The sequence below is a fragment of the Pogoniulus pusillus genome, chromosome 10 (assembly GCF_015220805.1).
Source record: "Pogoniulus pusillus isolate bPogPus1 chromosome 10, bPogPus1.pri, whole genome shotgun sequence".
Lineage (NCBI taxonomy): Eukaryota > Metazoa > Chordata > Aves > Piciformes > Lybiidae > Pogoniulus > Pogoniulus pusillus.
In genome coordinates this window covers 10,712,861-10,730,553 of record NC_087273.1, presented here as the reverse complement: position 1 = coordinate 10,730,553, position 17,693 = coordinate 10,712,861, and the positions used below count along the sequence as shown (strand labels likewise).

The window sequence follows — 17,693 nt, the reverse complement described above, 5'->3', positions numbered from 1 at the left end:
AAGATGCAAACCCTAATCTTTAAATTGAGGACAAGCCAGGCTAATACTCAGAACTCTAGAAACTGTTTGTAAACAGATATTTAAAACCAGACTCATAATCTTCTCAAAGGCACTCCCTGAAGGGATTGTAACAATTTGTGCTAGGCAAATTTTGTCCTGGTACTAATTTCACAGTATCACACAGTATCACCAAGGTTGGAAGAGACCTCATAGGTCATCAAGTCCAACCCTTTACCACAGAGCTCAAGGCTAGACCATGGCACCAAGTGCCACATCCAATCCTGCCTTGAACAGCTCCAGGGATGGCAACTCCACCACCTCCCCGGGCAGCCCATTCCAGTGTCCAATCACTCTCTGACAACAATTTACAGTTGTATTTAGAAAACAGTGCATTTAACTTCCATTCTTTCACTCTGTATTGGGGATATTGCATTTCTCAGACCTATGCAGTCTGCATTGCAATGCAGAATTCAAACACCTGATTGTAATATACAAAAAGACAAAATTATTTAGGCTATTATTCCAAAGGATTTGGATGGAAATAGCTTTTGCTCCCTTTGGTGTTGTGAAAAATGAATCTTAGTAATCACATCGGCCTAAACCAGGTGAATTTTATTTCTAGACTTCTCTTGCACCCAAAATTGTCTGAAAGGTCAGTTTTGATGGATCTGAGCTAAAGCCATGTCATTCTGAAGTACTATGCTGTTTTGTCAGTACTCTCCAGTTTCGCAGCTTCATTTATTGTTTATTATTCCATTAGAAACAAATGAAAGGTTAAGGAGATCTGTTAACCACATGGCTACTCTTCTTGGCTCTTATCTTTGAAGCTATTATGAAGAAGTCTCAAAACAGGTGCAAGCAAGGCATCCTTGCACTCAGAACTTTCTCAAACAGGAAGGGAGGCTGTAGCCAGGTGGGGGGTGGTCTCTTCTCCCAGGCAACCAGCAACAGAACAAAGGGACACAGTCTCAAGTTGTCTCAAGTTGTGCCAGGGGAGGTATAGGCTGGATGTTAGGAGGAAGTTGTTGCCAGAGAGAGTGATTTGCCATTGGAATGGGCTGCCCAGGGAGGTGGTGGAGTCACCGTCCCTGGAGGTGTTCAAGACAAGCCTGGACATAGTGCCATGGTCTAGTTGACTGGATAGGGCTGGGTGCTAGGTTGGCGTGGATGATCTTGGAGGTCTCTTCCAACCTTGATTCTATGACTATGAAACCAGTGAGGTTTTCCAACAGTTCTGATTATAGTTTTAGCAGAGCAGAAAAACAGACTTCACCTGATTTGCTCACCCCATAGTAATTTCAGTTCTTAATGCTTGAGTTCTTTTAAAAATTACATGCCAAGATTTTTATTTTGTGCATGTAGTGGAGGGCCACATAGGCCCAAATAGGCTTACATATGCCTTGCCTTGCCTGGACATGTTTTCCTGCCCAAACCAGAGGTAAACACATTAAACGGACAAAAGGGGCACAATAGGCCTGCCCTGGTTATATAATGGGGATGTAAAGAGGTTGCATAAGCCCACACGCTTAGCGTGTGCCCCACCCATGGTATCCCCAGGGGGTACTAGACCTGTGGACCCTTCCTAATTTGGTGTGTTTTGGCTGACTGCAGAAGCCTATTGGACAATATTGTGGCCAACAGACCATCAATCTCGGCCCACATCTGATCATCAGGGTAATCCAGGTAGACAAGGTGCTCTTGCTGCTCTCTCCGCTCACCTCTCCCAGCCTGCCTGCTGCCTGGGGCCACTACCTTTGCTCACTTTACCTGATCCTTTGCAGCCCTCTGCACCGATCCAGTGGATGATGGAATGAGGCGTTCCCGGCCAGCCGCTGCTCCAGCCCGTGGCATCAGCCCCATTGTGTCTGTGGAATCTTCTCGGACAGAGCACCCCAATTGGAATTGAACTATCAGCTCCACGTGAGATCAACCACGTGGCTTTTGCAATATATATTTTGGGGACCACAGATACTGAGACTTCCAATTAGTGAGTATTTGAACTCTCTTGATTAAGTTCATAGAATCATAGAATAGAATCATAGAATCAACCAGGTTGGAAGAGACCTCCAAGATCATCCAGTCCAACCTAGCACCCAGCCCTGGCCAGTCAACTATACTATGGTACCAATCGCCTCATCCAGGCTTTTCTTCAACACCTCCAGGGGCAGCAACTCCACCACCTCCCTGGGCAGCCCATTCCAATGCCAATCACTGTCTCTGCCAACAACTTCCTCCTAACATCCAGCCTAGACCTCCCCTGGCACAACTTGAGACTGTGTCCCTTTCTTCTATTGCTGGTTGTCTGGGAGAAGAGGCCAACCCCCACCTGGCTACAGCCTCCCTTCAAGTAGTTGTAGACAGCCACGAGGTCTGCCCTGAGCCTCCTCTTCTCCAGGATAAACACCCTCAGCCTCTCCTCATAGGGTTTGTGTTCCAGGCCCCTCACCAGCTTTGTTGCCCTTCTCTGGATATGTTCCAGTATCTCAACATCTCTCTTGAATTGAGGAGCCCAGAACTGGACACAGCACTCAAGGTGTGGCCTAACCAGTGCTGAGCACAGGGGAAGAATAACCTCCCTTGTCCTGCTGGCCACACTGTTCCTGTTGCAGGCCAGGATGCCATTGGCTCTCTTGGCCACTTGGGCGCACTGCTGCCTCATGTCCAGCTACCATCCACCAGTACCCCCAGGTCCCTTTCTGCTTGGCTGCTCTCCATCCACTCTGTCCCCAGCCTGTAGCAGTGCTTGTGGTTGTTGTGGCCAAAGCATAGAACCCTGCACTTAGCCTTATTAAATCTCATCCCAGTCTTCAATATAACATCCTGGTTTATTTATATGTTGCCTCTAGCAGGTGAAAATATCCTAACAAACACATTTTAAAACATGGTTTGTTCTCTGCAGTAATGGAACATGTTTCTCAAGCAAACAGTTCCAGAAGCAAGTGCTGCAGAAAAGAGAAGCAATGAACACCACAAAAGAAAGTCCATCAAAAAAGAGATTGGTAAAGGAGGAGTTGGGTAAAAACATAACCTGGTTAGTCTCTTTAAGTGGAGCAGATAAATGTAAGTATAACCTTTTGGATCACTAAGAGCACTAGCTATAATTAAATTAGATTTCATTTTGATCCTTTTTTAGTAAGAAATGTTTATTTCTCAAGGACTGAGTAATTTTTATAAAGAAATGTGCCCTACTTAAACATTGTCTACCCTCTTTCCTCCATCCTGGTTGTCTTTGTTTGCACTTCTATTTCCTTTTCTCCAATCAACCAAATTAAAATATCAGTTGCTAAGGAGTTTTATTCATTTTACCAGTGGCACTTTATGCCACAAGGCTACTCTGACCAGAACATTTCTAAAGCCTCTACCAAGTTGCTTAATTCAGCTGTAAATAGACATTCTGTAAAATAGTTTCACCAACCATATACAAAGAATTTGTGTGGGTTAGCTGTACATAAGTTTGGGGGAAATTCTCTTTGTATATGTTAATACATTATTTAATAACCTTCAAATCAGTCTCACATCTCACTCCAAACACAGACTCAAGCCCCTCCACAACAGTGCAAAATAGCAGCAGAAGAAAGGTTGCTACTACTGCATTACCAACAAAACAGTTGTCAAAAGCGTAATTATCTTTATACACCTAACAGAACTGCTGTAATATTTGATCATAAAATTAATTTAGTGAAAAAGCAGAAGAGCTTTAGAGAATTAGAGTGACTAATTATCACAGTTTAGAAAGCCCAGGTGATTATTGTTGAAGCGTTCAGTAACTTCTCCATCAACTAACGGTTCAAAACCATTTCAAAAGGACACTGTACTTACTGGATTGAGAACCACTGTGAAGAACAACTCTCCTCCTTGAATACTTTTGTCTAGTTCCTTTGGGCCTCCAGGATATTCTTTATAGAAAATTGTGTGGGTGAATAAGCCACAAGTTTGCCTAGGAAGCACCTGGGTTTATTAAAAAGAAAAAGACAGTTTCAAGAAGAATTCACACAATAAGGATGTTTACACTTTTAACCAGGTAACAGATGCCAAATAAGTAACACATAACTGATCATGTTCTTTTGTGATACCTGCTGGGGAGATCTGGCATCACAACTTTCCTCAGTGACTATCTAGTTGAATCAATCAGTGCAAGGTCCTACACCTGGGTCAGGGCAATCCCAAGCACACAAGCTCGAGAGCAGTTGCAAGTGGAAGGACTTGGGGGTGTCAGTTGATGAAAAACTCAACATGAGCCAGCAGTGGTTGCTGGCAGCCCAGAAGGCAGCTCTGTGCTGAACAGCATCAAAGGAAGAGTGACCAGCAGGATGAAGGAGGGGATTCTGTCTCCTGAGTCTGCTCTCGTGAGACCTCACCTGAAGCACTGCATCCAGTTCCAGAGGGACAAGGAACTGAGAGACTTGAGACTGTTCAGCCTGGAGAAGAGAAGGCTCCTGGAAGCAGCCTGCCAGTACCTGAAGGGGGCTACAAGAAAGATGGGAGCGGACTTTTTACAAGGGTGTATAGTGATAGGATGAAAGGAAAAGGATTGAAGCCTGAGGAGGGGAGACTTAGAGTGGATGTTAGGAAGAAATTCCTTACAATGAGGGTGGTCAGACACTGGAACACTATGACCAGGGAGGTTGTGGCTGTTGCCTTCCTGGAGGTGTTCAAGGTCAGGTTGGATGAGGCCTTGAGCAGCCTGGTCTAATGAAAAGTGTCCCTGCCCATGGCAGTCTGGTTAAAACTAGATGATCTTTAAGGTCCCTTGCAACCTAAACCAGTCTACGACTCTGTGAATACACTGGCAGATCAACAATTAGTGCTTCCTGAAAGAAACAGTATCATGAGTGAGTAATGTCCAAAAATTCATCACCTTTTGTTTAAAACAGAAGATGGATCTCAAGCCTTGAGTTCCAATTCAGCAACCTCCTCAAACTGATTTTCCCTGTAACATCTGGTCCTAAACTCACATATCTGCAGTCTGGTAATTCTTTTAGTTTTGGTTTAGGCATCACCACCAATATTAATTCTACGTTCACACACAGTGAATTTTGCTGCTAATGCTCACGTTATAAGGCAGATTTGCTCCTCATTCATATGCTCCAGTTTTGTAAGAGCAGTCGTAATAAAAAGCAGCACCAAAGAGAAGAATTAAAAAAACCCCAAATGTGCAAAAAAAGCCTTTTAAAATGGGAATTAACAAAGGCAGTTAGGTTTTCCAGAAGAATACCAAAATGCTTTCTATCAACTTCAGAAAATACTTCAGTGGAGAGTATTTAATGTACTTTTTACAGAAAACCAATAGCTGAGTATTGGTGTTCATCTCTAGTTCTGAAAGTGAGCTTGTTCTCAAACACTGTAGTCCAATTTAGGACATTTGTTAAGATGACAGCTTAAACTTTTAAAGCATACAAATCCTTTACCTGACAGTCTGTGGATTCATAGATACTTTTTATTTCTTGTCATTTCATTTCTCAACGTTTTTTTGGTACAGGTTATTATGACCACTGGTAGTAGACTCTGTATTGTTATGAAACATACAGGACTTGTGTGCTCGCTGTAAACTTCAGCATAATTGTTAAAAACCTTTGGATTTCACTGATAAAATACGAGAACAATTCTTCACAGAGGCAGGGAATGAATCTACTGGCACATCATAGAATCATAGAATCAACCAGCTTGGAGGAGACCTCCAAGATCAGCCAGTCCAACCTAGCACCCAGCCCTAGCCAGTCCTATCCAATCTAGACCATGGCACTAAGTGCCTCATCCAGGCTTTTCTTGAACACCTCCAGGGATGGTGACTCCACCACCTCCCTGGGCAGCCCATTCCAATGCCAATCACTCTCTCTGGGAAGAACTTCCTCCTAACATCCAGCCTAGACCTACCCCGGCACAATTTGAGACTGTGTCCCCTTGTTCTGTTGCTGGTTGCCTGGGAGAAGAGGCCACCCCCCACCTGGCTACAGCCTCCCTTCAGGTAGTTGTAGACAGCAATGAGGTCACCCCTGAGCCTCCTCTTCTCCAGGCTAAACAACCCCAGCTCCCTCAGCCTCTCCTCATAAGGTTTGTGTTCCAGGCCCTTACAGAGTGATTTGATTCCTGAATGTATTCATCACCATAAGCCTGCAGGTGTAAAATATTAATGACTTTGCCCTGGAGACCTGAAGGCTCGAGACTTTCCAAACAGGTGGTTTTATATGACTGCTTTACACAGGTGCTTTACATGACTGTGGGGTTTTGGCCCCAGCGTCCTCGTGTTAAATCTCATTATGTGTCTTCATATGGCAAGTCTTTTACAAAAATGTATGAAAGAGATTTCTGGAGATTCTGAGTCAATCAGTTTTCCTCAAATGGCTGACACCCCCTGAGCATCTCCACGAAGCCCTTATTCTACGTGCAGCTATTGCTTTGAGGAGAATAAACTGCAGTGCAAATATGTACAGTGTCAATTTCTTTTTCCTGGATGTTGGGAGATCATTTTCGTTTGTTTCATCCAAAAATACATCAAAACTTTTCAATATCCTGATTTTGCTTAGAAGAGTGGTATCCATGGTAACCCAAGGAGAACACCAGAATTCTGTCACAAGCTAAGTGGCAGCCTTGTACCAAGGCACTTTGACCCTCCAAAAGAGCTTGTTGCAGTCAGAGGTATAACACAGCACACAGGCTAGACTCTTTCTCATTCACAGCTCTCCTACATGCTCCAAAAGAAAATTACTCAAGAATAGACCATCAAAGATTTTGGAAAGTCGTTTTGCAACACTTCTCAGATAATGATGACAATCTGAGAATCAGAAATAGCCCCAGAGAGCAGATGGTATCAGCATAACACCTTCCATGTCAGTTGTGTGTCACCCTCCTGGCAAACACTGCTGTCAGCGAACATCACTGTGAGTTATGTAACACAGAAAGCTTTTGGAAGCTGGCTTGGGGCTGCCTCAACACAGCATTTTCATAGTCTGGAGTGGCTTGAGGGGCATGTGTGTGTGCATGTGTGTGCATCTTCCTTTTCCCCAACCTTTGGAATCTTTGCTCTGCATCCAGACTCATAGCTCTGGGGTTAAGTCACAAGGCAAAGCGCAGTTTCCATTTCTGTACGGCAGGAAGCAAAAGAGGGCAACTGTGAACCTTTCAAGTGGAAGAAAAACAACATCTATGCACCAAGATCCGAATTCTCACGTGGCATAAACTGGCAAAACTTTTGCTGTTAATGGTACTCTGCAAATTAAAAACCTGCTAAAAATCTAACCCATGATATTCTGTTAAAAGATGTCAAGTTGACTTTTTTCTTGAGAACTCTGAACCAGTATTAACAGTGGGACTAGAACAGTTAACAGCCTCCTAACTGTTAGCAGCAGGGTGCCTGGAGGTCACCTTCATCATCAGCAACATCATCAGCAACAGACTGAATTTAACAAGATACTGTCAAATACATCTTGCTACTTATGCATGCCAATATGTGCTTCTCACCAGGGGAACTTTCAGGATACCACGCATTTCTACTCAACCTGCTCAGAGAGTAGTAGTAGGGTTGTAACATAGAATCACAGAATCATTTTGGTTGGAAAAGACCTTTAAGATCATGAAGTTCAAGCATTATCTAACTCTATCGAGTCTGGTGCTAAACCATGTTTCACACCACCACATCTCTGCCTCTTTAAAGCACCTCCAGGAGTGGGGATACAATCACCTTCCTGGGGACCCTGTCCCAGTGTTTAGTAACACAGTCAGAGTAACACAACTCACCATGATATTTTTGTGGATGAAGCCTCGTCTGTACCTTGCAGGCTTCAGGTGTGGGTATTCTTCTGTGCTGGTAACTCTGATATTCCAGACTTTTTTCCAGGCATCATAAAGTTGAACATGTACTGGATAGACTCCAGAATGGTGTGGAGCCACTGCATAGCCCAAATCTGTTGGAATACCATGTTCCTAAAACATAACAGAACAATGGCTGCTTTCAAAAGTTTAAGAAACTCCATGTTTTGACATTTCTCAAATCCTTTGTTTGTGAAAGATCAAGAACAGGTCGGAAATGCAAACACTGGTGATATCAGAATATGCTGATAAGTAAGGGAGATGGAAGGCAGCACAGTGAAGATGCAACGCACTATTTTAATACAAAAGTCTTTTATAAGCATGTAGGGAAGGGTGATACAGATGTATTCTACAGTGATTTCTTGAAAGGGAAGCTGCATTTTTAAAAATTCTTGCAAGGAGTTTGCTCACAAACTAAGAATTCAGAGGGAAAATTACTGGCACATTTTCAACACACCAGGTAGCATTTGGCAGTCACGACAACAAAAGTCATTTCCACTCCATGTCCCTACACAATTGGATTGTTAGAGGAATTGCACAGTCACTGAACCTCCCCTCTAGCCCACTCGAAATGTAAAACCATCTTCAAAAGCCAGCTATACCATTTTAGTGTCATGATGAAGGAGAAGAGATAACCACTTGTAGAATTCTGAGGATAACAGGCAGATGCTGCAGACCAGCCCCTTTTGTAGCACATCTTCTGTTTTTGCAGACTCCTCTACTTATCTTGTTTACATACTGACCTTGCTGGTATTACCTTCTCTTGAAATTCAATCTATTTTATTTCCAGTTTCTGGTTTCCAGCATGCTCTAATACATTTTAACACCTTTTCTCCTTCGTTTCATGCTACTTTTCAAAAGATGAATGTATAGCAGATACTTTGGTGATCTGATTAGCAAAATACACTGTCCATAGGATGCTGTTAGGAAAGAAACTTCCTTTGGAGAACTGCCTGGGCATGAGCTTTAACTTTGCTGAAGAGATTTTAAAAATATTGTTTGTATGCCTGTGGTCATGTTCACCATATTTTCTAATCATATTTTGTGTGCAAAGGTAAGAGACAGTTGCTACTTGGGTCTCTTCCTCTGAGTAAATTAGTTCCTAAGCAATATGAAAAATTCAAAGTCATATCTCAAAAGAAAAAAGTGTGTGTTACGTGAAGTCAAATCCTTGCTCTTCATTTTCTTCTGGAGGATGAATTGACTACTGTAGAAAAGCTAAAGTCCAGTAGGACTTCAAAAGCTTAAACAGTTGGGATTCAATATTAAGCAGATCTGTTACAACTAAAATAGGTGGCAAATTCACTAAAAAGCAGCATTTGCTTCTGCTCTGGAAGAACATGAGAAATATGACTTCAAAGATGTGAAGCCTGGGCAGAAAGCTGTTTTTACCTCATTAAAGTTACTTTCAACCTAGTACAACAACATGTGTACCAGACAGCTATGGTTTAATTCCAGTTGAGAATCCTACTTTTTCTCTATTTAAAAACCAGGTGTGATCATAGGTACAATTCCTGGCACACAGAATCACAGAATCAACCAGGTTGGAAGAGACTTCCAAGATCATCCAGGCCAACCTCTCACCCAGCCCTATCCAATCTAGACCATGGCACTAAGTGCCTCATCCAGGCTTTTCTTGAACACCTCCAGGGATGGCAACTCCACCACCTCCCTGGGCAGCCCATTCCAATGCCAATCACTCTCTCTGTGAAGAACTTCCTCCTAACATCCAACCTAGACCTCCCCTGGCACAACTTGAGACTGTGTCCCCTTGTTCTGTTGCTGGCTGCCTGGGAGAAGAGACCAACCCCCACCTGGCTACAGCCTCCCTTCAGGTAGTTGTAGACAGCAATGAGGTCAGCCCTGAGCCTCCTCTTCTCCAGGCTAAACAACTCCAAAAGATTCTACCATCTGAAGGCTGGAGCAGCTTTTGGAATTCCGGTCAGCCTGCACCACTCCTGGTGGAGATCCAAACACCTCATCAGTGACCCCACTGTACCCAGGCAGTGCATCATTTGCTGGCTTACAACTGGGCTGTACTGTGCATAATATACCAAGGGAGGGATGAGTAAGACCTGGCCTATTGGTTTTACTGCGTGTGAAGATAAAGCATGGGTCCAGCCATCAATTACACAGCTTTATGCTGTTTAATTCCATCACAGATATTTCAGTTCCTCTTCCTTTTATCTCTTCTACTTCTCTTAAGCATGCACAAACATCAGAAAGGAAAATCTTTACAAGACATGTAAGAAATTGCATTCTCCAATGTCCCATTTAATCACCTTCACTCAGTGCAAACGAGTATCTGATTTCTTAAGGTCTCATCCCCCACGTTCTACAATATGCAGTAATAAATAAGTAATTAAAATCTTTCAGTTATGAACCTATCATCCTCAATGTATCAGTGTCTGCTGTTTCTTAGGGATAGCAATTCTTACCTTGAGCATTTCATGCACAACGTACACATTCAGTTTGATAAAGCAAGAGGCAACAGCAGTTTCAGCCTCCATCTTAAAAAGCAGGATATCTATTTTTGTTATTAAATTCTTTAAGCAAATTGAATGTAATGAGTAGATGTCTACGTCTACACATAGCTTCAGACATAAAACAAAAAAGAAAGAGGTATTTGTAAGCATTTAAAATAGTGAAGGAAACAGGAATTGATAAAGTTACATAAATTGAAGTTGAACATGAATTACTTTAATAACATACTTTAATGCTTACATACTGTACACTAATCCCAGAGGATGTCTTAGGTCACACCAGAACTGACTTAATTTCCAGTGGAACTTAGAACAGTACACAGAATCATAGGAAAACATGGGATTTTGGACACAGGATTTAATTTTATTTTGTGGTTCTACTTCTACTTGTGCCCAGGTGGCCAAGCGAGCCAGTGGCATCCTGGCCTGCATCAGGAACAGTGTGGTCAACAGGAGCAGGGAGGTCATTCTGCCCCTGTACTCTGCACTTGTTTAGACCACACCTTGAGTACTGTGTTCAGTTCTGGGCCCCCCAGTTTAGGAGGGACATTGAGATGCTTGAGCGTGTCCAGAGAAGGGCGACGAGGCTGGTGAGAGGCCTTGAGCACAAGCCCTATGAGGAGAGGCTGAGGGAGCTGGGATTGGTTAGCCCGGAGAAGAGGAGGCTCAGGGGTGACCTTATTGCTGTCTACAACTACCTGAGGGGTGGTTGTGGCCAGGGAGAGGTGGCTCTCTTCTCTCAGGTGGCCAGCGCCAGAACAAGAGGACACAGCCTCAGGCTGTGCCAGGGGAAATTTAGGCTGGAGGTGAGGAGAAAGTTCTTCACTGAGAGAGTCATTGGGCACTGGAATGGGCTGCCCGGGGAGGTGGTGGAGTTGCCGTCCCTGGGGCTGTTCAAGGCAGGATTGGACGTGGCACTTGGTGCCATGGTCTAGCCTTGAGCTCTGTGGTAAAGGGTTGGACTTGATGATCTGTGAGGTCTCTTCCAACCTTGGTGATACTGTGATACTTAAATCACAGTATCACAGTATCACAGTATCATCAGGGTTGGAATGCTTCCTCTAAAGGAAATAGTAAAATCAAGCTAGCCTGTACTGAGAGCAAGTACAGCTTACACATAATTTGGTGTTCCATCAAAAGAAACCAAACACCTTACTTACTTAAAGACAAAGTTTTCACATACAGATTTTAATTGCTTGATATTTTAGGTCTGTGCCTTCCTTCTACACTCACTGACCCATGACCATAAGTGCACTCTATTCTGTTCTGGTATTTCAAATCCCCTTGGCTCTTTCAAAGAACAAAGTCATTACCTGCCAGCTAATGAGCAACCAGTGTACTGTGAAAAGGGAGAAGTAAAATTAGGCTGCTGGAAGAGTAGATGTGTTTCAGCAAGTGTTATGTGTGCTGGGATATTGATCATAGAATCATAGAATCATAGAATCAACCAGGTTGGAAGAGACCTCCAAGATCATCCAGGCCAACCTAGCACCCAGCCCTAACCAATCAACTAGACCATGGCACTAAGTGCCTCATCCAGGCTTTTCTTGAAGACCCCCAGGGACGGTGCCTCCACCACCTCCCTGGGCAGCCCATTCCAATGGGAAATCACTCTGTGAAGAACTTCCTCCTAATATCCAGCCTATACCTACCCTGGCACAACTTGAGACTGTGTCCCCTTGTTCTATTGCTGGTTGCCTGGGAGAAGAGGCCACCCCTCACCTGGCTACAATGCCCCTTCAGGTAGTTGATATGACACTTTATGTCTTCAGAAAAATACCAGGCACTATGTATGGCAGAAAGAGTCTGCTTCTTGAGTATCCTCAGATACTTAATTTATTTGTTCTTAGATTCTCAGTGAAACATTTTTTTTTCCCCAGAACTTTGCCATGAATAAATAATTAACTAAAGGCAATGCTTTTCAAACCAATTTATCTAAAGCTGATCCAAAGGGAATTTACAAGATGTGATTAGGTATTACCACAAGGAAAGCATCTTTGAACTTGTGGCACACTTCATTAATCCTAACATGCGGCATTTTCAGAGTCATTTGACATCTTCCAATGGAGTAGTTATTTTCAGAAACCTGGACTTTATCTCATTGAAAAAATTACATTTGGATAAAATTTTACTTGGCAAAATACAGAAAGAGAAGCATTTTAATGTATATTGATTTTCCAAGAAGGAAGCTTATATATTAATTGTGAAAGAATATTTCCATTCAATTTTTTTTATAAAGAAAATAAAAGGAAAAAAAAAATCAAACTTCAATTGAGAACAAAACTCAATTGGTAGAGAGGGAACTTTAACAGCACAAAACAGAGTGATTCTCAAAACCACATTACTAAAACTTTTTTGTTTTCAATTCAAATGAACAAAAATGTAACTCACTAAGGCAAATTTTTTGTTGAGGATCATCTGCTCCGCCAGTGATGACTCGTTGTGGAAGAGGTGAGGCTGCATGTGGCTCCACATGTGGGGAAACCACCAAAACTCATCTACAGACCTCAACAGTAGGTCATCACCTTCATCTTCCTCCTCAGTACCTGCAAAGAAACAAACATCCAAAACTAGGAATATCTTCAAAGTCTCTACTTTTATTATGTTCCTTATGAAAAAAAAAAATCATCCTCCAGTCCCACTTCCTTCCCTTTTGTAACCTATGATGTCCCCAGTGGGACAGCTGCTGCTCCTCTGGGTGCTGGCCAGGACCCCCAGCACTCCTGAGGCCATCTGTGTGATCCGAGGGTAATAACAACCTGCCCTTGATGTCTGGGCCTGTGCCCCAGCTCTGTGCCACCTACAGGCACAGCCTGGCCATACCACAGCACCTTGGGCACTGGAAGTGCTGGGGCACAGTTAGCTGGAAGCTCAGCACGTCCCTTCTACCCCAGCCCAGACATTTATCCTAGTGCCAAGTACAGTTTTTTATGACCCAAGTCTTGTCAAAGGCAGCTGAATTTAATCCCTTAATGGGCTGCCATATGAAGACTGTGAGCCCAATTTTGACACCCTAGAGCTTCATACATCTTCAAATTGTGTCCTATTCCTGCTTCTCTGCTTGCTCCTTATGCCACCAACAATCAATACAATAAATCCTTTCTCTCTCTCAGCACTTTGCAATTCTCCTTTTCTCCTTTTTCTGTTGCTTAGCCAAACATTAGTTCCAGTTCTTTTTGCATCCATACAGCCACACTCTCACTAACTCCATATGCCTTTTGCTTTTCCCCTTTCCCTTCAGCATGTCTCATCTGACATACATTTGCTGTCATGACTGTACCCCTCATTACCTCTGAGGGAAGTAGAGCAGTGAATGAAAAATGTGGGCACACGTGTAATGATGTGTCAGTATTTGTAGCATCATTAGATTTTAGGATTCCATGAGAGTCCATAGTGCCCTGCCTGATGTTCACATCCTATCAAAGAAAGTGACAGGAGTTCCTAAAGAGCATACAGTAGCCAGATCAGGGAGAAGAAACGATATCAAGAAATGAATCATAGAGTCATAGAATCAACCAGGTGGGAAGAGACCTCCAAGATCATCCAGTCCAACCTAGCACCCAGCCCTAGCCAGTCAACTAGACCATGGCACTAAGTGCCTGAGAGATGAGAGCTCTCTCTAACAGAGAGAGGCTCAAATCATTCAGTTTACAGTAAGTAACTGGGTCAGTTTGTACTACAAACGTGTAACACTTCTTCCAAATGCTACTCAAAGCAAGAAACCCATGTGCATGTTCCCTCCTGAACCATCAACTGAGGCAATGCAGATGGTCTGCAATGTACTTCTGCCTGCACAGACACTAGCAGGTGTTCAAGCTCCATGCATTTTTCTTTGGATTTGAATAAATGCAGGTTCAGTTCATAGTCTCAGCTAACATGTCACTTTGCACTTTGTATAAACATCCTCCAATTATCACTTTATCCTGTTTTGTCCTTTGTCTCTCTCTTCCAGGCTTTGCAGTTGTTCTATTTCACATGCAAGTCTTTTTCCTTCAGTCTGACAGTAGAAAGCACTTTCCTTTTCCTGTATCACATCTTATTTAATACCTTACTTTTTATTTCTCCTTATTTCTACCGTGGTTCCAGTGCAAAATTATTTTAATGGGTAATATATTGTGCTATATCTCTATAGCAGAGATTAAACTACCCAAAAGGATAATCTGTGATAGCTCAGCAGATCTCTCTGTGGAGTCAATAGGAAATTTAATTTGATAGGTGGAATTTACCACTCAACAATAGGTTGGAAGGAATTGAATTTTAATAAAAGAGGAGGAGGAATTCTATCTGTTCCATACTGGCACCTAATGAAGGCATCACACCTTACTAGAACTGCAGGTGCCTCATCCCAAGACATTCCAGCCCAGCTAAAATTGCCACCTAAATTCTATGTCTACTCAGGAAGTAGATGTGGGAAAAAATCCAGTTCGGTTCCTGGGATGGGTTCTGTAGTGAGTGTTTGGAGCTAGCTCATGTTGAATGAAATTACAAAGCAACAGTATGAGATGTGTTCACTCACCTCAGCATTGACTTTACTGTTATCCAATGCCACGTATGCAGGGACACATGTAACCCCTATGGAAAGCTCTCATCTTAAGCTGCCACTGCTCCTTGCAAAGTGTCCTTCTAGCCCTGTGACTCTGCCATTTCTGTGCGTCCCAGCTTCCAGGAGGAGGAACGTTCTCCTGATTCAAGAAACTTAATATTCTGACAGTACATCTTTCTGAAGGGCTTAGTCATTCTCTTAGCAACTACAGCCTGGCTCTCCTACTTAGAATCATAGAATCAACCAGGTTGGAAGAGACCTCCAAGATCATCCAGTCCAACCTAGCACCCAGCCCTATCCAATCTAGACCATGGCACTAAGTGCCCCATCCAGGCTTTTCTTGAACACCTCCAGGGATGGTGACTCCACCACCTCCCTGGGCAGCCCATTCCAATGCCAATCACTCTCTCTGTGAAGAACTTCCTCCTAACATCCAGCCTATACTTCCCCTGGCACAACTTGAGACTGTGTCCCCTTATTCTACTCACTTGACTATTTTTAAAAAATTATTTAAGTTAAAAAGAGAAATGTGGTTGTAAAATTGTGTTTAGAGACACTACCTACAGGATTATCTCCAGGATTACTACTGAGTCAGGATTATTATTATTTCCAGGGTTATTACTGAGTCTACAGCTCGAGCAAAAGATTAATTCGGTATAATAACTTCAGGAGAAAAAAATGATTTGGTAAATCACACAAATGTATGTCCCAAAGCAACATGGAAGAAAGAACAATTGGATTTTGCAATTAACCTATTATGAAGGACATTATCCTCTCTACTTAGACCCTTAGTCTCTATCTTTCCTACTTCCCTGATACTACAAAGAATACCATCAAACAAAAGTGATTCCAGTACTTGATTCTTACCTGTATGGTAAAATTTCCCTGAAAATCCCAGGTTGAAAGTAAAATTTGTAATCTGAGCTCTCAAAAGATTCTGAGTATCAAGCAGGGCCTGAAAAAGAAACAAACAAACAAACAACAACCCACCTTGCATCTACAGAAAACTCACTTGGCACAGAAATGTAATGTAATCACACTAATATTTTTCCATGCATGTCTTTTTGATTGGTATAGCTATTTAAAAACAGCAGCTCTTTATATGACAAAGAAGTAACAATTGTTTTCGTTGCCATTCAGAGATTAAAGACAGCACACAAACTCCATCGTTTTCCCCATAAAGATGACCAGTTATTAAATACTATTTTAATATGTGAATCATGAGATGGGAAAACAAAGGCGCAGAGCAGAGCAAAGATCTTCAACTGATTACTCAGTAAACCTGAGACTCTGCCAGGAATGAAACTGAGATCTCTTGTGCTGCGAAACATTGTTCCAGTCACTATGCTGAACAGCATCTATTAGTGTGCTAGTTTGAAGCTAGCTAGAATGTTTTGGTGAGAAGAACGAGATTACAGGCTCTGGAAGGGAAACAGTGGTGATGTCTGCTTCACTCATAGGCTTGCTGAGAGATATAAGAGCAAGAATCCAAACACAGATAAGGTAGTCGCTCTCTGTCCAGGCTGTGGGCTGCATTTTTCTCTCTCTAACCTAACCTGATTAATCCACCTGCTTCCTAACACCCCTGGCCAACCCTCCATTCTTCCTTGGGCACAAGGCAATGTCTGGGGTAAGGTAGAGAGGGGTGGGAGAAGGTGGAAGTGCAGTTGGGAGCCCCTCTTTGGGACTCAGATTTCTGGGAGGGGAGTTGTGTTTCTGTATTACCTTTTAACTTGTATATTTCTGTATATAACTGTACATGTATTGTAAGTATCTGCTTGTGCTTTGTGCTAGGCTGTAAATATAAAGCTTCATTCCATTTCCAGAGCCAGCTGAGTCTAGTCTGGGTGATTTCCAATGTGTGGAGGGGCAGAGAACACCCAAACCATCCCAATTAGAATTATGTTTCTCTAGATCAGGTCAAGTACACACAGGGCATTTTAGTCCTGATTCAAAATAACTGGCAATGGAAAGTAATCCAGAAAGACGCTAAACAAAGCCTGTTCCACATCAAAGAACTTAATCCTAAATTCCCCCAAACTCTGACTCATTTCTCAGACAGTGAGCACACTGTCTGTCGGCATACATGTACTCCCACTAAATTAGTACAAACACAAAACCAGAATGCAGGAAGAAAGGGCAAAGCTATTATTCATTAGAGACAGCTTCACTCTTGCATTTCAATATGCTCTTCTTGATTTGTTACTCCCAAGACTTACGTATTGCTTTCAGCAGTCCCACCCAAACTCTCACACTCAGCTGCTGTCCACTCTCACAGTCTTCCAAGTGTAACAAAGAAATCTTGCTTCCCAAGGCAAAACAGAAGTTTGCAAGAATAAAATAGAAGAGCAAAAAACCTCCTCTAAAATGAGACTTGGGAGTGCATTTTCCTCCAAATAAACTGCCCTCAACCGAGCACTTGATAGCTGATATCTGCACTCTGGAGATCTGTGATGCTGTATGTGGCATGGCAGCAGTGTATGGCCAGCTACAGCACACACACACACACAACACACCTGGAGACAGGCACACATGCAGAAGTTTTGAAAGAAAGGGTAATACTTTTTGTCAGTGGTGACCAAAGAGTTTGCAAAGTCAGTGTACATGATTATAGCTCAATGACTCTCGTAAAGTGAGGGAAAGCATCACCCTTTTCAGAGATTAGTACCTCTAAGCATGTTGTGAAAGGAAATGTATTTACAAAAGCACAAACCCCTAAAATCACTGGAGATTTTCAAAGGTTTAAAGGTCTAGCAGGCTCCCCTGTTGTAGAAGATCTATACCCGCCTGAACATGAGCCAGCAGTGTGCCCAGGTGGCCAAGAGAGCCAGTGGCATCCTGGCCTGCATCAGGAATGCTGT

The 17,693-nt window shown here is 42.8% G+C and overlaps 1 protein-coding gene across 5 annotated transcripts in view; it reads right to left on the bottom strand.

Moving 5' to 3' along the window:
- LOC135178711 (bifunctional heparan sulfate N-deacetylase/N-sulfotransferase 3) overlaps positions 1 to 17,693 on the bottom strand; it is a 382,468-nt gene that overhangs the window by 26,262 nt on the left and 338,513 nt on the right. For all 5 annotated transcript variants that reach the window (XM_064149865.1, XM_064149862.1, XM_064149864.1 and 2 more), the window contains 4 exons: positions 15,700 to 15,787; positions 12,681 to 12,835; positions 7,735 to 7,920; positions 3,820 to 3,948 (listed from right to left, as the gene is read on the bottom strand). In XM_064149865.1, coding sequence (XP_064005935.1) covers positions 3,820 to 3,948; positions 7,735 to 7,920; positions 12,681 to 12,835; positions 15,700 to 15,787 — 558 coding nt within the window. The remainder of the gene's footprint in view (positions 1 to 3,819; positions 3,949 to 7,734; positions 7,921 to 12,680; positions 12,836 to 15,699; positions 15,788 to 17,693) is intronic.